Genomic DNA, 24,911 nt, shown 5'->3' on the forward strand with positions numbered 1-24,911 from the left:
CCAGACCTCAATTATTTTACAATCATTATTATTTGTGGGGGCCTTTAATTTACTGTTCAGACCTCAATCATTCTACAATCATTATTTTTATTGGGCCTTTAATTTACTCTCAAGACCAGATATATTTTACAATAAGTTTTTTTGTGGGCCTTTAATTTACTATGCAGACCTAAAATATTTAACAATTATTATTATTCGTGGGCCTTTTATTTACTGTCCAGACCTAAACTAGTTTACAATCGTTACTATTCGTGGTCCTTTAATTTACTGTCCAGACCTGAAGTATTTTACAATCATTATTATTTGTGGGCCTTTATCTTACTGTCTAGACCTCAAATATTTTACAAGCATTATTCTTCGTGGGCGTTTAATTTACTGTCCACACCTCAAATATGTTACAATCATTATTACTCATGGGCCTTAACTTATCTGTTCAGACCTCAAATAATTTTCAATCATTATTATTTGTGGGCCTTAAATTTGCTGTCAAGACCTAAAATATTTTACAATCATTATTATTTGTTGGCCTTTAATTTACTAGCCAGACCTCAAATATTTTACAATTATTATTATTCGTGGGCTTTTAATGTTTGTGGGATGACCGTTAAACAAATTTAACAAAAAAACATGGTTTCTCTTAATCAAAAATCCAATTTCATGGTGACGAATATGTTTTTACACTGTCATGTTCATGGATTTTGTACGCATTGCATACTATATATTTGAATGCAACATTGGTTTAAAGTTTTCTTTAACATCATTATATTACTTAATTGTAACAATGTCAATTATCTATAAATATGTAATTAGCCCTTTGCGTCACGTAAAAAAACCCATAATATAACGAATGGAAATGTGTGTCATTCACTCTTTAGTGCTAACAGGATTAGAATAATGCTGTGCTAAACGTTGTGACATTTAAAAAGCTACAAGTTTACTAGTTATTATGTCGATTTATATTTAAATATTTTAACAAAAATATCCGCACAAAACTGTTCCACTATAATTTTAAGTAATAATAAACCATTCACATAGCTCTTACCAAATATTTTGGCAAACATAAAACGCCACGAAACAACTAATTCATCGCCTGTGAGTTCGTTTCAGAAAAGATAACTGTCAGTACAATAATTTTGTATAAGCAGAATGGTAAAAATCAGTCGGACATTATTTCTGAATTGCTCAGAAAGATGTGTATGCATTTGTACAGGTATGTTATAAAACTCCTATCTGATCGTCTGAAGATATCTCATGTAACAGTTGTTTGAAAAGTAAACGCTTCAGCATTTGTTATTTTTTGTGATGTATTCAAGTGAACTAAAACTTATGTAATATTATCGAGTCATCGGTCCTGCATAAAAAATGCTTCTTTCTATTTTATCTAAGTGAGATTAAGGTTTTTTGTGCCTGTACAAAACGGATTGGATTACGCTTGTGTCTTTTCTAGTCAAATTGTTTGTATCGCAATTTTTCCAATCGGTTCTTTGTCATAAATAAAGACCCTCATTGCATAAGATTAGTTTTCTCTCCTGCTGGTGCAGCTGTTGTGTCACTCTATGTTCAGCAGTGACAGTATGAACATTTGGGCCTTGTTCTATTAAAACTGGGCTTAGTTCATGTGCATAAAGTGTCATCCCAGATTAGCATGTGCCATCTGCACAGATCTATCAGGGACGACTCTTTTCTCCTAAGCTTGATTTTTAATAAGTCGAGACTTTTTTTAAACTAAAAATGAATTTCTAAACTGAGCATTTTCTTCGATTTTTTTCAAAGAATACTATCAGAATAGCAGACAATTTGGATCCTAATAAGACGCCACGTTCTGTGGCGTCTCATCTGGATCCAAACCGTTTGCAAAGGCCTTCAACATTCGGTTCCAGCACTGAAAGAGTTAACATAACCTGGTTCGTGTTGTTGTTGTTTTTAAAATAACACTACGATTATTCATAAAACGTTATGAAAAGTTTACTTTTTGTCATAATAATTTAAACAAAATACATGATTAAATTCAATTGGCGTAGTTATACAGGCTTTGTTTATATTAAAGTGTTTCATAGTTTTATATAGAATTAAAGTGAATGACGTATGCCGATTCCTTACGCTTAGCATCCAGCAAAAAGCAATACTGAAAATTATGAAAAAAACAATGTTAAAATGATGCAACATTTGTCAAAACCAATTTCCAAACCTGGCATATGAATCAAATTTATTACACAGTGTTGGTGATTGACTTGATTATTAAAAAGTGCATGTCAGACTTATTAGCATTTGTACACATGCGAAACATTATAAATATGTAAGATTTTCATTCCATACGGAACAAAACTTATTTAAGTGACAGTAACTGTTCATTTTTTGTAATTATTTAAATTGAAATTAAACCAGATTTCATTCTTATTAACACTCACAAATTAATCAAACTATAGTCTACAATAATACATTAATATTTTAAGGAATAGTAGCAAAATTGCAAAGCACACTTTGTAAAAATACTTTATATTATTTCAGCTCAGTACACACATTTTAATAATAATGAAATGAGTATTTAGGACATTTAATGTCCTATTATTTTCGATCCTCTCTAAATACTACTTCTCTAAAGCCCGTGTCCATCCACCTAAGAAATAAGATTGGCGTTTGAGTATAAATTGAAGAAAACTAAGCAGGACAATGTTCGATGGCGTTCCCTAGAGAAAAAGTCATAGCCTCTTCTACAAAGAGCAAAGAATGACAGCGAAAAGTTGACAGTCTCATAAAAGTTTGATTTATGGTCACAAAGTACTCTTTTTACTCACCCTAACGACGTTTATTTGGATACATTAAGCTTGCTTACGGATGACCATACATATATGCTGAAGCCAAATAATTATCTGCAATTTGCTTAAATATTTCGTGTTGAAAAGTGTTCTCGAAACTAAATTCACTAGAGAAATTAAAGGGATATGCAATGTTTTGGTATTGTTCGGTTTAAAAGCTTTGAGTTCCAATTAGACGTGCAGAGTGGAATCCTTGTTCGGAACTGATGACTGTTTTTTAACCAAAATTATATTGTTATTAAGACCATTAATAATCTCTTTTCTTACTGTAGTATAGCGTTATACAAACATAAATGTCTAAATACATCGCTTATATATGTGTTTGTTAGTTTTGAAGAGCATTCTGATCGAATACATTTTGTCTAGAAAATAAATACTAGTGTTTTAGGGTTACTTTGAGCACCGTAATTCCGAACTATATTACACACTTAAGAATTTCGGCTGTATAAAGTATTGACAGGGCTTTAGTAATAGTGTGACTATTATTGTTCTTATAAATGATTTTTTTTAAATCGTACATAATTAAACATGCCTAAGTATGATGATACTATAAACTAGAATTAAAAGATCATACATTAAAATTACTGCTAAAAGTAATGTATAACAATAAAGACATTCTTCTTTACATTCAACTTTCGAATATTAAAACATTAAAGCTGAACGAAAATTTGTGGAACTTCACTATTCCCTAATGTAATAATTTACGAGTGTAACATACATTGTCACATATCGACGATGCTTTGTAACGATCACCGACAAAATTCATGAACAAACTGGACCAGATTGTATTTAAAGGAAACATTTGGTAAAATATAGAACTTAAAATGCGATTGGTAGACATGTTTAATCGCTCGCCTCTAGTTTAATACAAAATGGAATTAGAATAATTTTATTTGTATTGAGTCCGCTCGAGAACAAATTTCGGTGCCGAACAACTGATCTATTCATTGTGATCAAATGTAAATATATTATATATAAAACAAAACTTGTTAAAACATTTTTTAAGTCGAATGTATCGAAAGCTTAAAGGGACAATTTTACAGATTTTGGCATGTATTGAAGTTTGTTATAATATGTTTGAAATTTATAATGTCAACATTGGAACAAGAATACAATTTACAATAAAAAAGTAACCCTCAACTTGGCTCGAACCATTGACCCTTGAAGCCTAGCACTTCAACATCTCGATAATCCGAGCTCGTACTTTTGAATGGTGTATTTTAAACTGTATATAAGTAATCCTCGTATCGTCGCAAAAAATAACGACAACAATAGAACTCTATTTTTTTAATCGTTTCGAGTTTGTGACGCTTTATATTATGCTAGGTTTTTAAATCATCAAAAGATGCATAATATGAATACTTGAGATCACAGTAAACGTTCAGCATTACTGTTTCCTCGCAACTATCATACCCCCCCAAAAAAGGTAAATTTGATATATTTTTCTCAATGTTGGCAATTTACCGAATTTTGAAACTGTGATTGAAACGCCCTCGATTCCGTTTTCTCAGGGAAACCAGTACTCTATGTATTTTGGGTAGATAGAAAGACCGCTCCGTCAGTTGGATCGAAACAGTGACCTCTCGGTTGGTAGGCGGACACCATATCCAATTCGCCTCGCCGAACTACACATTTGAAATGATACTGCGTTAGTTTTGATTGATTTCAGAATGATAAAAAGTGCAGCCTGTTACAGTTTTGGTTCGATATTGATAACGTTTAATGTTTTTATTAAATATATCTCTGACCATATTTCAATGATAATCCAGTAGTCGTAAGACTTTTGTCACCAGGCAAAATTTCTGAATAAAAATAAGCAAACGTTTTACTACTCAAAACGCAATTTTATCAATAAATAATGATGATACTTGTTAGAATTTTATTTCAGTTCAAGTAGTGTGAACAGTTAGAAGATAAGTTTAAATCCTAGAAAAACCGTGTTACCGCCCTAAAAGGCACACTTGTAAATTAATTTTAACGAAACAATTTAAAAATAAAAGTGGTATATATTAACACTTTATGGACATGTTTAAACTGTGTCGGGTGTTGTTAAAAGCATCAATCGCCTGGTGAAATCTTTTAAAATTGTTTATATCTTGAATTTAGATGAGCTTTTTAGTTTAATCCTGGTCCTCTTGTTTTTCCTCAAGTGTCTGTTAAAAGCTTAACTAGTCTTCCTTTTATTTTCATTTTACCGCTTATCGATGATGGCAGTATGTATTGATTTGCTATGGTTTATCGTGCGACAACATGACGTCAAACTTTTGTTAAATTGCTAGTCTGTAGATAATATTGGGTGAATGGAAAATTCAGCAGATTCCCACCTAATGTCATGAAAATGTTATGTAGTCATAATATCTTAGCGATGGTCGAACGTTAACCCATTTATGCCTAGTGGACTCTCCCATCCCTCTAAATTGGATCAATTTATTCCAAAATTAGGGATGTCTGGTATATTTATTTCTATATTTAGAATATTGTTTACAGAAATCCTTTAAGCAAACAGCGCAGACCCTGATGAGACGCCGCATCATGCGGCGTCTCATCTGGATCTTCGCTATTTGCCAAGGCCTTTTTCCTAGACGCTAGGCATAAATAGGTTAACTAAATTGTCACAGATGTTGTTTTGTATCTCTATTAAATGAATAATAATAATAATATATAGGATTAATGAAGTTCACTTTCTGGCTATTTTGGCTCTTTTATCCCGCGTCATCATTTCTTTCTGTATAACTTAATTCTATAACATCTAATGCCATCTTTTCTTAATCTATAAACTCGTGTATTCTATCCCTTTAAGTGATTGTTACCATTACAATAACAAGGTCAACAACAAAAACAAAACGAATAAGCATCAAATAAAGATTTTAAATTTATAATAATTAAAATTATGTTTAAGTCACATGTTTACACAAAATTTAAATTTGCAAAAACATGTTTGTGATACAATACAATAATATCACTCCGCACAATAAATAATTACATGTTTTTACATGCTTATATCCACATACCATTAAACTAAAAAAAAGATCTGATTATGAAATGCTTTATCATCAAAAAATGTTGAAGTATATTTAAAAAAAGAGTATCTACAAGAATACAAACAACTTATAAAAGCACTTCGCGATCAATAACATCAACATAGTGTTTAATGCGTGCCAAAGAAAATGTATCTGGTTATGATCATTTAAAAAGATTGTATAGAAAAACATGCTCAATAAGAAAAGTATTTTAATACAACCAATTTTTTTATCAACAGAATACGCATATTGTACGTTTAGCCGATCACATAAATCGTACAAAAGAGTGAAATATATAAGACTCGTGTTCTGATAAAACTGGACATAATGCATGTGCGGTAAGTGTCGGCCCAGATTAGCCTGTGCAGCCCGCACAGGCCAAATAGTGACGACACTTTCCGCCTATATTGGATTTTTGCTTAGAAGAGATTTCATTTAAACGAAAAATGTCAAAAGCGGAAAGTGTCGTCCCTGATTAGCCTGTGCGGACTGCACAGGCTAATCTGGGACGACACTTCAAGCACAAGCATAATGCCCAGTTTTCAGAGCGCGGCTTATATATCAAACGTATTTAACTATTCGCATCTCTCTGATTTAAATAACAACAGCGGAAATAATAAATATCAGACAGTTCAACGCAAAAGGAAACTTACAATTAAATAAAAAAATAATGTTAGTTCCTTAGCAAAACTGATATCTATAAATTTAATATTAACCAATGTATGCAAAAACAAATATTTACTCGAAGTAGTTATGTGTTCTGTATATTGGTTGCATTGGGTTATCAAAATTAAGGTACAATTGATACAGTGTAATCCTATAAACGAATATCAAATTCGGTGTTTGTTAATGAAAGAGGAAAGTAAAACATATACCAACTTTGACATTTGAGCTTAAGCCTTAAGCTCGCCAACATTAACCTGCTCCTCATGACCTCTTTTGGAATAAATTAAACGCATAGCCTATTATTTTTCTTAATTTGCACTTATAAGGGTACGCGAAAAATCGATTTCATTCGGTTGCAGTGCGAAAAACACCTTCTTTAATCTTAACCGTAATTTATTATATTCATTCATGAAGTAAGTACCAAGTAAATGTTTGCATTAAATGTCAGTTCTACAAAATGTTTGTTTAATATGTTCCTGCTGTTATTTAATGTCTTTAAACGATCATTCATTTTTTTTTATAAAGAACACTTGCAGATAGTTCATCCATTAACATATACAATTGTAATATACAAAAGAAAGAATGTTTAATGACATATAAGTATGCTATATTGAAGGTCAATTTATCAATTTATCAATTTTAAAATACATATACTACTTAGACTTCCTAAAAAAGTAGTTCTGGTACAATACCTTGCAAAAAGTGATTCGACAAATACAACAGTGTACATGTTATGCAATTCATAATTAAAACAGTGAACTAAACAACTAACATTTTTATTTCAAATCTTTTAAATGCACACGTTTGTTTACATGATCTGTGTCACGCAGGATTTCTTGAACAGAGTAGTCCTCTAAGGGTATACAGATTTGTTGATTAAAAAGGTCACTTATCGCATGGTTAACTGGCTAATTCACACGGAATAAAAACGCAGATTAAATTTGTCTTTCTTTACATTACAAACATAAAGGTTAAATGATCATTAACATATTATATCTCTCATAATCAATATAATATCTGAATTAATAAATCGATACTTATAATAAACTATTACTAAACAGGTAATATGAAAAGTGCTTACGAAATCAATAAGATTATGTATGTGCAGCTTTGATAAAGGTGGTGTGCAATTTTTAAACATTTTGTGAATAAGACCACATACACAAATCCGTTTCGTTATGATTATATACATGTACGTTACAATAAGCTGTTGAACCTGTTAAGTATGAATGAGATGGAAGCTTCCAATGTAAAACAAAAATTCAAAAGTACTCGCTGTGTAAGACTCTTTACGGGATATGGTTTATATACATACTGTTTGGAAGTGAACACACACAATAAATAATTGCGTAAATTTTAATAAGATGATGTCGCGGATATATACAAACGATAAAACATGCATTCGCTCTTTTGGGTGTGCCATAGTCACTGTCCATCGTCAAAAATCATTTAACGTATATATTTCGCACAACAAATGTGTATAACTTGTCCGTGGTCTCTGTCTTCTGGAAACAAGAGATATGAGGCCATCATTCACGGGAACTGGTTATGTCAAGTCGTCGCGTGAGAACCATCGTATATTGTTAGCGCCTGTATTATGGTCGGATCCTTCTTTGATCCCTCGAGGAATTCTTCAAATGAAAGTTTGTCATCGTGGTTCTAAAAACGACAGACATGATGTTTCATTTGCTAAGGAAGCAAAAATGTGAGCAAGATAAAATGTAGTAATCTCTATTTTTATGTTAATAATAACACAATAGTTCCATTGTTAATGAAATACCCGGTATGTTTTTTGTTGTAAGTAGAAATGATTTGAAACACTTGCTTTGTATCAGCAGTATCATACTTGTTGTTCAAATCAATTATAAAACACACTACAAAAACCATACGAACTGCTACTGGATATTATTCAAGATTTTGTTTATTGTAATACCAATAAAATGCTGAATGAAAACATTTAATGGTGATTAATTGATTTCTTTTACTACATGAGTAATATGTGAACTCATTCATTCATTTTCAAGATTTATTGAAATATAGCGTGGCGATATTTCTACCCAATGTCTTTGCTGAAAGCACGCATATCTCACATTCTTTAAAAATATGCTTAGGCAATAAAAATGAACGTTCCATAACACACCTAGTGATTCCAAATAAGTTATCTTTCAATGTTTAAACCATACAATAAACGATCGGATTGGCTGACTGAAAGGTTGTCGTAAAGTGAATGTTAACATAACTAAGCTTAGGAATCTCAGATGCTTTTATTTTCCAAACGAAGAAATTAGGAGTCAGGGTCCGGTTGCAAGTCATGGTCCGGTTGCTCAAATATCGCCAAATGTCTGAGCAACGGGGCTCTAATTGTCTGACTGACTCTTTACCGATCAACCACACATATTTGATCAGGATTTAATAAAAAAGTTCAATAGCCTACCTTGTCCATCACATCAAATATCTTTTTTACTCTTTTATCGGGAGTGTTTTCTTCTTCTGGAAGTTTCAACGTGTTACCCTGAAACATTAATACTCCTGAACTTGCATTGAAACCATATGATTTACAAAATGTGCATTTGTATAAAAAAATGTATTACATAGCATATTGTCATCAAAAACAATAATTGACAGTCATTTACTAGCAAACGTGATTAAAAGGTAAGTACAAATCTAGGAAGACATTTATTTTGATTGTACTTAAGAATGCCTTAATATGATGATGATTTTGCTGCTGATGGTTATTACGATGAGAATGTTGATGGTGGTGATGAATGATCACAATGACGATCATCATGATGATTTAATTAACGTGATGCGTGGATGTTTATATCTACATTTCGATTCGGTTTCACGTATAGCAAGTTTAACCAATGTAAATTTCTGCATTTATTAATACGTCCATCTTTAATTAATATTGCATTCTTACCACCATTTTGTATATGGAATCCACGATATCTCGAAGTTCCTCCCTCGTGATATATCCGTCGCTGTCAAGGTCATATAATCGGAACGCCCCTGGTAAGAGTAAAAATAATTTATTGACTAGTAGACCGAGAAAGTATAATATTTTGCTTCTTTTTGTGTGTTGGTGTTGTTGTTGCTTTGTTCGTATGATAATTGCACTCACTTAATAACCGAGAAAATGAGCGATGTAATATTCCTTAAGATAATTTACAAACAGGTATTGTCCGCAAAGACGATTAATCAATCTAAGCTAAGTGGTTTATAACGCATAACCTATTCTTTTTAAATAAAACTAAACACAACTGTAAGGTTTTATTATTGGCTGAAACCAGATCTTTTATAGCAATGTTCAATTATAGAATTGGCAAATATTTTTTTTTTAATCGTCAAGCTGTGTTGGTGCAATTTGCCATGACATTAATAGGCTTGTACATACATTGCAACTTCTCCTCCACATTTCCTCTTGACGTCACTGACAGGGCTTGTAGAAACTCGTGGAATTCTATGTAACCATCCTGCAAAACAAGAAAACAAACACGCCGCTGTATCATGTTAATATCAATTAAATTCGTGTGGGCGATATCAAAATTGACTTGAAACACATGTCAACCCATGTCTACTACATCATAACAAATCAAAGCACAATGTTCAATATCAGCAATTCTAGATAATAGACAGTTAATAAAACAATAAAATTTGTGAACATATTTTGTTGTCATAAGTTAGTTATGATATGTGTGAGGAAACAATAAAATTGTACATTTACCACGCTCTGCACTATCAATTATATGCATCTTTTTACGATTTAAAAACCTGAAAATTATAAAGCGTTGCAACGCGAAACATTGAATAATTTGGAGAGTTCTGTTATTGTCGTTATATTTTGTGACACTACGAGGATTGCTAATATAAAGTATAAAATGCATCACTGATTGAATTAGCACGGATTGCCCAGTGTTCTAATCGTTAGCTTTTTACTCCAGGGGTCAGTGGTTCGAGTCCAGTAGAGGGTTACTTTTTTTCTTTCTTTAATGTTATTCTTACTTTTTACTGACGCTTTTAAGATCCAATGTTTACATTTATCAATATAAAGCATTTAAAAACAAACTCAAATACATGCCAAAAGCTGTGTAAAGGTCTCTATGTACAATTTTAACCTATGTAAATGTAGATGTAACCTTATTCAAATAAAACACAATGTATTTGTAAACGTTTTTCTTATGGCAGGTGTTTAAACAACGGTCTTTCGATAACAAGAATACTATGCCATCTTGGTCAGTTATTTTGAGAGTAACAAGTCAAACATATTGTTTAAACATACTCATTGTGTGTTCAACTCTCTTTCCGTTCCATTTAAACTACACTGAAATATACTTTGTTATTTCTCTTACAGCCCCATGTGACTAAAAAAATTCAACACCGGTAATACTCTTCAACCAAACCACTATCATATTCTAAAGGCATATCTTATATCTTCTGCGTTGAGAGGCACTGAATCGTGGAGCAGAACTAAAACAAAACAACCACAAAAATGCGTTTATGTTATAAAAGTCTATGTTGTTTATAAACAGGTTTGGCACTTGCACTGCGCTGTTGAATTTTTGGATGGTTTCGCCCAAAACGAAAACCAAACAACAACAAAAATGTGTGTGCGTGTGTTTGTGTTATGAAAGTGAAGGTTGTTTATAAACAAAATTGAAACTCGCACTGCGATTACGAGTAGTGGGATGGTCTCGCATTTGCTTTTCAGGCGCATGTTATTATCGGAACTTTGACTATAGTTGCAAATGAGAAGAATTGCTGATTGCAGACGACAGTTATATTCACGGCTATTTTCAAGTACATTGGTCAGCTACGTTGAGACTGAGCTTTTGTAGTATTTTGTGCTGATTTGTATGTGCCGCTATCGCTTGACACAGGAGAAGAGATACACGTTTCATCTGTAAAACTTATTTATATATAATAAAATAAAGAACACATGGAAACAGAAACAAACACAAACGTTACCTTATTTTTGTCAAATACATTGAAAACGAACAATGCAAAACGACTTGGATCTCCGAATGGAAAGAACTGTTTGTAGATTTTCGTGAAGCCCTGAAAACAACAAATAAATGAAAGTGAACGGCTTTTAAGATAGGAGAAACTTTAGCAAATGATACTTTTTGAAATAATATATATTTTAACATTTTTGGCTTAAATTCATACCCGAAATTAATGAAGAGTAATGCTAATTAAGCCTACTGCACTTAACAATAATTTTCATGTTTCAGACATTTGAAAGGGTTATCTGGATCATTATTGAGTGAACTTTGTTCTTCGTTTCCCACACATTCTATGCACATGAAATGCATATGAGATATCTAGGAGTACTTGTTTTTTTATATTTTGTTTACAAAACCAAAATTCGTGTACTTACCTCCAATGTCAGTTTTCCATCTGGACAATCTTTCATAAAACCCTTGTACCTGCAATTAAATGGTCAACGTTCATATGCAGATGCTTATGATTCATCACTTTCTTGCTCGGAAATACGAAAGTATTTGTTTCCACTATCTGTGATGTCTTAGTTGCATTAATCATGTATTGAAAACATGTGTAAGTAAAACGTGCGTTTATTTGTGTGAAAAATATAGTGAGTCATCAATTTGATCTATCATCTTTATACGTAACCTTCTCTAACTAACACAAAAGAAAGCAATGTATTACCTAATGTTGCAATTGTGTAGGTAATTCGTTGTTAAACAATTGATAAACGGACAATTTGTATATCTCTTAGCCCTTGTTTGAAACAGATACTCGATTATAAGTCACATACAATACCTTTCATCAAATGAAATTCCTATTGCCAGTTCCTTACTCGTTTAGTACATGTGTGTCTGCTATTACATAAGCATTCTTAATTTAGCTGCAAAAAACTTCTAGGAAAAACTATTTCTCACCATCACACCTAGCCCAGAATGAATAATACACATGTCGCAATAACTACAAGGTAAACGCCAGTTGTATTTGTTCAAAATAAGAAATGTTCTAAAATGTATAACGTGAAGCAAATTCTTAAAAAAATATTTAAGTGACCATGTGTCGTTGTTTGTCAAACCAATACAACTCTTTTGAGAGGTTTGATTAGAATATGTTGATAGATGTAAAGAATCGGATAAATGTATATTGGTTATTCGTCTTCAATCTGTATTACCCAGTTTGGTCGCGTGCTTGTACATTCGACGGAAATAGGGATCGATTTTACAATCAGTGCATTGTTCTTTAATTATCTAGAACGTTTTCAGTTCTACCTAAAAAGATAATGTCACAGGCGAAGGGTGGAAACATCGTTTTGCAAACATATCCGGCGTACATTTCATTTAAGCAATATCCGCTAAGATAACGGACTTGATGTGAGCGTTGCTCGTTCAATCACGTAATGACGTTAAATACAAATATTGTTGGCATTTCATAGAATTTAAAGTCTATAATTGTTTATTTTATTTTACAGTTTATACGTTACCCTGTGCAATAAACTTATTTTTGTAATAATTGCACGGTGTTGCATAACAGAATAAAACGTGCCACACTGTAAAATTTGTGAAGGCCTAGAAAGCTTTTATTTGTAATTGCAGCATTTTACCGTTAACGCGCTTCGGGAAGTAATTATATGAGGTGTTATACTCGTAGCTTTTATATTATGTTAACATTAATTCAATGCAATCTCGTATTTTTATAAATTTAGTGCATTTCGTTCTTGTCAAGTTTCAAACCATGCTTGAGGATTTCTTCATATCAAAGTACATGATTAGTTTTTTTAGATCGTTTCTAGGGAAAACTTGCTACTATGGAGTGTTTTTACATTGCAGTCATAATTGTACAGTAATTATACAATAAGTAATTGCATGACTTACCACTGTTGAATTTCAGCTTCAGAAACTGAAACGACAGAAAAATACTATTATGACATAAAATATACATTATATTTGTATGTGAAGTTTCATAAAAAACAGGAGCATTAACACGGAGGTTTTTATTAAAATCGCCTTTCGTCCCTGCAAGTTAACGTTCTTTTGCATATAAATATACATTATCACAAACCCATCGACATTTGATGTTTTGAACGAAAAATTTCAATAAATAATACATATAAATATTTAAAAAAAAAATTATATATACCACAGTTTGATTGGTCTTCATTAATTGTATTCCAAATTATACAACATATAATTTTGTAATAAAACTGCTTAATTTGTCAAAATTAAATATAATGTGATAAAAATTAAAACTGGCAAATTTCGGTATTGTTTAAGCTTAGGCACACTATCTTAAATAAAATGAATACAAACATTCCAAATATAATGCATTACATTACATAAATGTTAAGACATTGTTGTTTATCATGCCGTGTGTGATATGATATAAATATACATACATTAAAAAATTAATTGATCTCAATTACGCCAAACACTAGTTTGTACAATTATTGATTTACAAATTATTTTTACAATAATATATTTTGAATGCATTATTTTTTAAATAACAAACCGTTTACTTGATTCACGAACATGTTGCGTCTTAAAACGTACGTTAATATAATGTTTAGCTTTTCATCTCGCCAACAGTCTTTCTATCTTATCGTCGATTTGAATTACAATGAATTAAAGCAAGGCAAAAAAATGGAGATTATATGCAAGTTTTGTTTATTCTGTAACGCCGAAAATGTCATATGTGTCAACGCGCTACAGTGAAGCTCTCTTTGCGCCGATTCACCTTAATCTAAAATTGTTTGGAATATGTGTTCTTTTTATTGCGAAAAAATGAATCAATTACTGGGATAATACGTCGTGTTTTTGTTCTTATCTAAATTGATGGTGCAGATTTATCTCCATCCGTCAGATCAATTGCGTTTTGAAAACCTTTAATGATTGCACATATGCATTGTTATAATTTTCGGTGTTACAGCTACTCATTTATGGGAGCCTTTTTTGGCATGTATTAAATGTTTATTGTGCATTGTACAACCAATTACTTGTTTCATTATTTGTATATATTTGTACTTACTATATATATTGCACTTCAAACGCCTTGTTTTGCCACAAATATCCATTTTGGCATAATATGTCAACAATATGTATTCTAATAGCGACCTTGCGTACTAACCTAAAAAACTAATATTTTGTTGTATATGTAATCATCTATCGAATGAAAGTTTAACTAAAACCGTTTTATTGAAACACTGTTGTATGTTCCAACAACGGTTCATATATCAGTCTGTATGGTTCGTGCGTGTATAGTTAAGACGGAAAACGATTTGAATATGTTTAAAAGAACGCAATCACACTACACAACAGATTGAAACGTTGTACTGGTCTGGTAATCAGTCTACGTATCTGTACATCCATGTTCCGATTTTATCCCAACCTTATCATAAACCACTTGTTAATAAGTTGTTAAATGCTAAAATTAATTTTCTTACATATGAGCAGATCACAACTAAAACCAGTCCAAAACATTTTTTGCACACATTAGTGAGTGCTTTGTTAGTAGCAATTATGTATTTCCGTGACAGTATACAATGTTTAAACTTAATTTATTAAAGTGGAGATAAACAACAAATAGAACATGAACGTTCGTTAACTTTATATCTGTTCTGTTGTGAATTCAATTCACAGTTCGCTATAAGTACTAGGTTTCATTCCATGTAACATGTATTTGTCTCTGTTTATTCAAAAACAAATTACATTTGCATTTGAATCCAAGGAACATGTCATCGATGTGATACAATTCATTATATATTCTTTAGTGTGAATATATACATGGTGCTTATGGGCAGCAGTTATGATACAGTAATGTCTGTCGTTCATTATTCGTCAGTGCGTGCATGCGTACGACTGTAAACCTTTAATTATAACGCCTTCTATTACTAAACTGGTGGGTCGATTTTAACGAAACTTTATATATAACTATATATAACTATATATAACTATATATATATATATATATATATATATATATATATATATATATATATATATATATATATATATATATATATATATATATATATATATATATTAAATAACTTTAAAATCTTCTCTCAAACCGCGAGAACCAGAGCTTAACAATATTTTGTGTGCAACATTTTCAAGTGGTCCTCTAACAATTTTGCTAAAATCATGTCCCTAGGGTTAAAACTGACCATGTCCCAGGGGTCACTTGAATAATGTAGATTTATTAAGTAAATGTGTTTTAATAATTTATTTGTTTAAACATAGCAAGTCCAAGAGCTTTAGTGGTTTGTATGCAACATACGATTAATCTTTTTCCTTGGGTAAAAAATTAGCACGCCCGGCGGGGACATGATTTATATAAACATTTACCGTAAATAGCTTTACAAATCTTACTATCTGAAAACAGCAGAATCAGTGGTAAATATATGGTCTGTAAGACAGCATAGTGGTCCTTGACAAATTTCATTGAAAGCATGCTCTTGGATATGCCCCAAAAGGGCACCTCATATATATAGACTTAAAAGTTAATAACTTTAAATGCCTTCGTCACTGAAACCGCCAGAATCAGGAAAAAATTTGCTGCGTACTTGTCAGCTTCGAAGCAGTTTAAATCACGCCACAGGGGTCAACCTGATTTATGTAGTATTGGTTAGTAAATAACTCTAACAATTTATCTAAAACAACAATTCAAAGGAGATTGATATTTGGTAAGCAATATAAGATCAAATTCTTGAAACAAAAGTTCAAATCATGCCACTGGGGTTAAACCAAGCCACACCAAAGTGGTCACATGATCGATAAACACATATATAGTAAACAATCCAAAACATATTCTGTAACATCTTTAAAATTTAAAATATTTGTTGCGTAACATCGTTTAGAGATCGACCACTAATGCTGTTATTTTAATATATGTATTGAACAAAACTTATTATGTATGTAACATATGGTTGTCCTCCATCTAGGTTGTTCGAAGCAAGTCCCTTAGGTGAAAATAATAATCTCATATATGTATGTAGTGTTACATTTCCTCTATAGCCATATTTGGTTACATGGCATGCAATATAGAATTAATGTCCGTTTTAAATTGTGTTAAAATCATGTCCTTGCTGTACGAATGGTCAAAATTCCCGAAGTTTTGGTATCTGGATGGAACATCATATTCGGGTTGTCTACCAGGATTGATAAAGTGAAAAAAATCAAGATAAAAACCACAATTATTACACAAAATCTTCACTTACACATATGTTCGATCATGTCTCAAGTGGGTTATCTAGGGCCTTTAGACTCTCTGGTTTATATTCGTATTAGCGTTTCATAATTAGAAGTACTACCCGTTCTTATGATAATTGAGAGCTGTTATACAGCTCATTAACCATTAAACACATTTTTCTTTACTGTGATGAATGTTTTAGTCATTAACCTGATTTACTAGATTTGGAGACCTCGTCTGATAATAGATGACCTTTCACGAGATTGAAAAAAATGCGTTCACTATTCATTCCTTACCGATATGAATAAGGACTAAATATTGTCATAAGACAACTATTAAACTTTAAGAACGTTGTTATTACTTCCAGTTAGCCGACCGGTGCTTATTATTTGTGTCGCCCATGGACTTGTTAGCTTTCCAGAGTAATCGGTGGCGGAGTGAGAGGGGGGCAAGGGGCGGGGTGGGAGGGGGGCAAATGACCATAAAATTACATCAACAATTGCGGCAGGTATACGGGGGCGGGGTGGGAGGGGGGCAAATGACCATAAAATTACACCAACAACTGCGGAAGGTATACGGGGGCGGGGTGGGAGGGGGGCAAATGACCATAAAATTACACCAACAATTGCGGCAGGTATACGGGGCGGGGTGGGAGGGGGGCAAATGACCATAAAATTACACCAACAATTGCGGCAGGTATACGGGGGCGGGGTGGGAGAGGGGGCAAATGACCATAAAATTACACCAATAATTGCGGCAGGTATAATCGGTAAAAGGTAAACTTTCCTGGTAAATACATAATGACACTTTATATGCAAAATGCAAATAGAATTCAAAATAGAGGCAAAGTACCTTTTTTTAACCAAACATACTACGCCAATGTTTCTGTCACTCAATTCTTCGCCGTTTATGCCCGAACGCGTGCACAATTTCATCCAAAAAATGTACACTTTTACATTTTCTACATTTTTTCTTCTTTTCTATAATTATTTTGATACGGATCGGATTGCATTTCCAACCATTTTAAAGTCTAGCCTTTTCAACTCTGGAAACAGAACAATTTGATGAGAACAAGATGAAGTTGTCCAGTTTCTCGGAATGTTGTTTTTTCAAATATAAAAACATTTTATAAATTGCAATTTCGGTAATAAAGTAATTGAAGTTTATAAAACCAAATAAAACTCGTGAACTAATTGTATACTTTAAACCAAATGTAATCCCAACTTTAGTGGTAAGATCCACTTTTAAGCTCATACGAATTCAAACCAGCGCCCCTGTATACATTTGAGACAATATTTTAATTTTATTTAAAACACGTTTTTATGTGTCTATTCTCTGTACTCATTGAAGTTATATTACATTGAAACTCTATTTTCAATGTGCAAGTTTGTATTACTATTAATAAACAACGAGTATACGATTGTTTTTGATACGCCATTTACTGACATACGGACGTTCAGATTCACTAAAACGAATGCAACTATGTACGACGCATCGACATAAATTGAATTGTTATAAATAATTTAATTGTTTCATTCAATTTAAATCTTAAGTAGAACCAAGAAAAGTTTAAATCATTAACGTTAAAACAACTTAAACCGGAGACTTTGACAATAAGCATGAACAAGAAAATATATTATTTTTCTAATTTACGTTTCATCATAACTTTTATAGTATCATAACTGTAGTTGAAAAAAAAATGACCTAGCACATTTGCTAACAATAGCACTGTTTGAGAAACAAATATAGAACGTGTCAAGGCCATTTATCGGATGCATATGTTGTATAATTAATCGTCGCAAAATTAAATATCTTTATTTTGACAGGCTTAATTCTGTACTATATATATATAACATTCCCATGTGTGAATATGTGACAGAAGAAACGTATTGACTTAACAATTTATATGATGTCATTTGCTTTCAATGGGTGTACTCTCTGGAACTCTCTTCCTCAGCATATCAGAGATGCCAAAAGTATTCCATCTTTTAAACACAGTGTTAGGGAGCATGTTTTAAGCCAGATAGATTTTTAATGTGCATCTCTTTAAGAGTTCTTACTGTTGATTTAACTTGAATGTCAATATAGATAGATTTATTGTGTCTTATCTAGTTGCTGTATGATTATTCTTTAGCTTGGCAAATAATTTTATGTTAATTTTTAAACACTTAAATTGTGATAACTTCTTAATAATTGTCTAGTCTAGAACTTATCAGAATATATTCTATGCATTTAGGTTAGTGTAACTTAAATATGTCACATGTCTTTCATTATTATTCACTGTGATATTACTATATACTGTGATATAAAACGTTGTCTCCTATGTCATACAATATTATAACTAAAGGACCACAATGGAAATAAGGGTTTAATTGCAAACCCTTTATTGTGCAATCCTTAACGTATAATGTTGATTGACATGGCTTTGTTTATACATGCAGGTTGTTTTTTTTAATTACTTATTGTGTGTATATAACATGCTGCCATGTAAATCTATGCATTTTATGTTGAAATAAATCTATGAAATACCTCGTGAACGCTGACGTCAATATCGGATGATGCTGTTAGCCATTCGGCCCAGTCAACATTGATCACACCAAAATACTCATAAAATCCCGTTTTTATTCTCAGACTTCATAAAAGTGTCAACTCCCAAACCGTGCTATCGATCACTGCAGGATAATGTGCGATTGCTTCCCATTAACATTAAACCCTGTCGCAATCACACTTTCGAACTAACATGACTGTTATATGTGCATTTGCTTTCTGTGTCACAAAAGAATTTCGTGGAAATGTAGCTGATCAGAATTGTATGGAGTAATTTAAGAAATGCATACATTTCCTACGATCACACTTGAACTGCAAGATTCATCTGAAAATAACTTGTGTATATATTTGTATTGTTCTTGTTCAATGTAACTTCGTTCATAAAAACAATTAATATAAATTTGCATGGTGCTGCCTTCAAAAATGGTTTATAGCCACAATTACAGATTTCAAATCATTTGCAATTGATAACATGTCATTAAATAGAATTTAAAGTATTTGCAAAAACAATTAGTGTGAAGAAAATAAATAAATAAATCAAATACATACAATGCATACAATCAATAATATAATATAATATAATGCAACATAATTGTAAAGAACAACAAATAAATTGCACTCGAAATAACACAATTACTTAAATATATTGAATATTGTAGTTGCGACGTATGATTGGTTCAAATGAACATGAGATTATATATTAAGTTGGAAAAACAATATACACTTGCATAATTAAATTGAAAGACTCAAGACGGCGAACAACGAATTATGTTACACCAATCCAGATCTGCATAATATTTATATGAGAAGCCAGTAATGAAACTTATGTTTGCAAGACTTCTTTAACTTTGGTCTCAAAACCTTACTGTTACAGTACAAAATATAATCGCGATAGTTAATCAGTTCATCAGGATTATATACAGGTTTCTCGAGAGAAAACGGATTAATCAATCAGCCTGTCAGGAATGTGTTTGTTGTTTGTCTTGTACGTGGTCACGCATTGATAGCATTGTTAACGAAACCAACACATTACACATTATTCAATCGTTTTGCGTTACAAACGCATTAACAGTTTTCATATTTCAACTGATGCTTTTTGAATCGTAAAACGTTATTTAAAAGATATTGCCTTATCCGTAGTGTTATTGATTTCGTTAATATACGCTTTTGTTTCACATGCGACCCAACATTTTCGTCTACAGTAACCAGTAGTTATCTTCGGGAAGTTGTCAATAATTTCTTGGTTCCACCAATTAAGTGTTCAGTAAGAAGCCAAAACGGCAGAATCTTTTGACATTCTTTCTTTTGATTTTTGTCAGCTAAGCGATTCCTTTACAGACATATTTCGGCTTTTGAAAAATATTTAGGAGGTTTCTCAATGCTGACTTGTCACTTTACATTTGTGTGTGTCGCTAAGTAAAATTTAAGCGCATTTACGGTGGGTTCTGATTAACTTGAATAATAACTACTAGTAAGTGTACTATATTAAGACGTAGGACGACGAGTAAATAAAGAAATGAACAAAAACATCGACAATAATTAGTTTGTAGCAGGTGTGGGATCAAGTGTTTAGACGCCCATGTTTTATTGACGATTATTGTGTTACAATCGTAGTTTATTCCGTTTATATATAAAATGGGATGCGTCTATAGTTCCTCGTGTTTTCAGCAACTTTTGAGTACAATATATTTTCTTTGGATTAATAACTACATCAAATGCAATTTTAATTCAAACAGTAAATGTTCATTATATATATGCTTACACGATAACTACGGATATTCAATAATGATTTATATTACAAACATAAGTATTAGTGGTGCAGTAGTAGTAGAACTACTACTTTTTTAACGAGAATGGTAATGTTTATGTTTTACATCAATTAACACATATCATTCACATATTGCTGAGGCAGACGTAACAAGTTCGTAGTAAATCGTCGATTTCTCTTCATTGTTTTAACTCAAATAGTGCAATGCATTTATAAAAATATTTATTATATTACGAACATTTTTTACCGTCGAATAATGTTGAGGTTATATAATCGGCTTGCTTATGAGTTTGTTAATTCAAATATAACATTATACTCAGCCAAAAAGTGATACTTAATATATCGTGATAAGCAACCTTCTATTGTATCACGAGTTCATTTCAAATCGACCATATGTTCCTATACGTACAGTGAGCGTTTTACAATATGAGACAAACAAATACGCTTTGGTAGATACATCGGTGTTAATATCAACTTTTCGCTAAATCCTGAAAAGCCATTAGCTCATTCCGGTAGAGGATAAGGCAATCTATGTTTGATTTCACCCTTGAGGAACTTTTATGTTCTATCTGTTGGTGCCTTAATGATCTGTATCTACATAACCCTATGTCACGTTGCAAAATATAGTTAGGCATTGGATCATGGATTTGACACAGGGATTGCATCTTGACATCACTTACCTTGAACAGTATGTTTCGGCTGAGAAATAACGTCACACTAGATGCGTCATAAATTGCGTAATCAAGTACATGAAAATGATAAATACGTAAAGCTGGTTCGATAATATATTTTGAAGAAGAAAAAAAGGATGATAATTTTATATAATATAACGATAACATTCATGAAGCGTATCAATAAATGTCAAAGGTAAAATATTAGAACATGTTAATCGTCACAGCGTGCGTAGTAATACACTACTTCCTGTTGACCGGAGATGTATTCGACCCTCATAAATTTGGTCAACGTTTTTTCAACAGAGGCAGGATAAACTACCATAAAAAGCACATATTTGTCTCAGTATATTCCCAAACCTCCCGTTTGATAACTGAGATTCATATCGTAATGACTTTGTTAAACGAATAGAGCAATTCCGTTGCTGTATGTACTTGGATCCGTTACATAATACCTCTAATATTTGTTGTTTTTTTTAATCTGACAGCGAGCAGTACGATTATAATCTGGCTAAGAAGCCCGTATGTTCTTTTATAGTTTAATGATGGTTTTGTAATACAGTAATTAAGACATTTTTGCTTGTGACGTTAAAAAAAACGAAAACATATTGACGCAAACCACAGTACTAAGATAAGTATATGTTTCAATATCCGGTTGTTTTAAATAACTGCTAACAGTTTATATAAACTATCAGTATATAATTAACCATACCTCAAAGATCAAATACAGACATAGAGTGGCAAAAGGCTTGCTATTTTCTACTTCAATCGATTCGACTAATAACATGGCCAACATGTTACGAAAAAAACACCAAATTAATACTTGTATACTGATCGAAATTCCTTTTGCGTCACAAATATCAATAAGTTTTTTAATTTACAACATCACAAAAACAGATTATTAAACAAATATTAAACTGAAAGTTAGCCTAATTTTTTTATCCACATACACAATATGATATAAAGATACTATGTACAGTGGCGTAATAGATATGGTGTCCGCCGAGCAACTGGGAGGTCATGGGTTCGATCCCCACTGAGGGCTCGTTCTTAAGAATTCCCAGGAAACGGACTTGAGAGTGTTTCAATCAGCCTTAGGTTTTCGATTTAAACTTATATATGTGAAATTATATATTTGGTAATTTATTATGGAATAATAATGAAATTGCTTATCATTTATTTCTTCCTTCAAAGCAACTTCAAACTTGCCCATACTGTCGAAAATGCACATATCATGTTAATGGATTTTGTTGCTTGTGATGTAAAATTATTTGAAACGTTTATAAATGACCTCATATGACATAATTGTTACAATTTTAATTATATTATCAATTAAAAAGTCATATTCTTCACGTCCAAAACCATTAAACGATATGAAAGGTTTGACACATTTATAACCCTTTTTGCGTGCATATGGTTATACTATGATAAGTGTCGTGCTAAACATTGTGACATAAGGGTGAAATCAAACATATTACAGGAACGTCAAAAATCCTGTATGATCGTCTGAAGATTTTCGTATGTAACAGGTTATAAACACTGGTTTTGAAAGTTAACGCGTCATCGTTGATTATTTTTAGTGACATATTTCCATTCATGTGATAACTATCACCAATGTTTTATAATCGAGTCAATGGTCATGAAGAAAAGATTTTTCTTTTCATTGTATCTAAGCTGAAGGTTAAACTAGGTTACATATCCAGTAGGGATAATAGTACAAAGACACCGAAAAATACTATTTCCTTATACATTTTGACTCAAAGGTGTTTCAGAGTGTTTTAGTTTTAATACAATAAAAGCTACAATTTCTTTATGTAACCAAACAAAACAATTGTATATTGACGTCAAAAAGCAAATAGACAGTAAATGACGTTACGCAGTGACGCAAATTATATTAAGGTTGCAGAAATGCATTGATTACGCATGTGTCTTGTCTAGTGGATTTGATTTTTGTCTCACTGTTTGACAATTGGTTTCTTAACATGAAGAAATACCGCATTGTATAATAAGTTTGCTCTTATGCTGGTGCAGCCGATGTTTTCCTTTTTGTGTATTTGGTACTTCACTGGCATTTTTAAAATAAGCGTGCTTCTCTAAATTTCATCTGACATAAATTAATATATCTGAATATGTGTCCATATCATTTATAATGAAAACAGAACAAATTCATAGGGTATTTTAATTAATATAACCTAGTTCATGTTTCTGTACATCTAACAACACTGTGCTGTTATATGTAAAGCGTTGTTTCACGTTAACCTTTTTTCCATTTCATGAGTAAGGGTAACCTGATCAAATTAAATTGAAACGGTTCTGAATTCTTTAATATTGTAAGTTCATTGTATGTTATCATAGAATTAAATGATGATGTATTCGCGTCGATTCCTAACGCTAAGCATCTAGCGAAAAAGTATACTTAAAACATAACACAGAGATTTGTAAATGGTGAAAAGTTGTCAACATCAATTGTCCGAGCCTTGTTAATGAATCAAGACATAACACTGTGGCTATATGTAAAACATTAAACAAAGTGGTTAGCCTTGGTACCATACCAATAAAATTCACTAAAATTACAGTACATGATAACTCTTTAACTTTACTTTAAAGTATTTCTAAATATTTATTTGGATAGAAAACCGAATTTTCTACATTAACACAAAACCATCAAACTTTAATATAAAATCGTATATAATAATTCATAAAAGTAAAGTAGAAACATTTTTAGGTTTACTTTGTTAACACACTTTACATCATTTGAGTACATTTAGCCGATCATGCTTACAATGCAATGACTATCAAACATTTCGTTTAATATTTTTCACCCCTGATACTCTTTAAATATGACCTCCCCATGGCGTATTAAAAACATACTTTATGAGATTTTGACTAGGAATTGGCGTATATTAACCAATACAATGTTCGAATGAGTTCCCTGGAGAAAGTCTCTTGAACAAAACATTTCAGCAAATACATGACAAGGAAAAGTTGGCGGTCTCAGAAATGTTTGATTTATGGTCCCAAAAATGTGTTAGCTCATCGTAACGACATGCGCTGGGATACATTAAGCTTGAATACAGACGACCATAAATCTGTGCTCGGGCGAAATAATTTTCCTTAAAATATTTAAATAATGTCGTGTTAAAATTGTTCCCGAAACCCGATTCACTAGAGAATTTCTAGCGATATGACAAGTTTTTTTCGCATTTATCAGTATCATTTTATAGAAATGAAACCTTGTTCAAAATTATATACTGTT

At 31.9% G+C, this 24,911-nt stretch overlaps 1 protein-coding gene across 4 annotated transcripts in view; it reads right to left on the minus strand.

The window, feature by feature from the left end:
- Positions 1–5,786: 5,786 nt before the first annotated feature.
- The window catches only part of LOC127838648 (neuronal calcium sensor 1-like), a 97,724-nt gene continuing 78,599 nt past the window's right edge, over positions 5,787–24,911 (minus strand). For all 4 annotated transcript variants that reach the window (XM_052366507.1, XM_052366506.1, XM_052366508.1 and 1 more), the window contains exons 2-8: positions 13,357–13,381; positions 11,880–11,928; positions 11,468–11,557; positions 9,897–9,975; positions 9,423–9,511; positions 8,937–9,014; positions 5,787–8,161 (exon numbers count right to left, since the gene is read on the minus strand). In XM_052366507.1, coding sequence (XP_052222467.1) covers positions 8,054–8,161; positions 8,937–9,014; positions 9,423–9,511; positions 9,897–9,975; positions 11,468–11,557; positions 11,880–11,928; positions 13,357–13,381 — 518 coding nt within the window. In that variant the 3' untranslated portion in view covers positions 5,787–8,053. The remainder of the gene's footprint in view (positions 8,162–8,936; positions 9,015–9,422; positions 9,512–9,896; positions 9,976–11,467; positions 11,558–11,879; positions 11,929–13,356; positions 13,382–24,911) is intronic.

This window comes from Dreissena polymorpha, chromosome 7 (genome assembly GCF_020536995.1).
Source record: "Dreissena polymorpha isolate Duluth1 chromosome 7, UMN_Dpol_1.0, whole genome shotgun sequence".
NCBI classification, from domain to species: Eukaryota; Metazoa; Mollusca; class Bivalvia; order Myida; family Dreissenidae; genus Dreissena; species Dreissena polymorpha.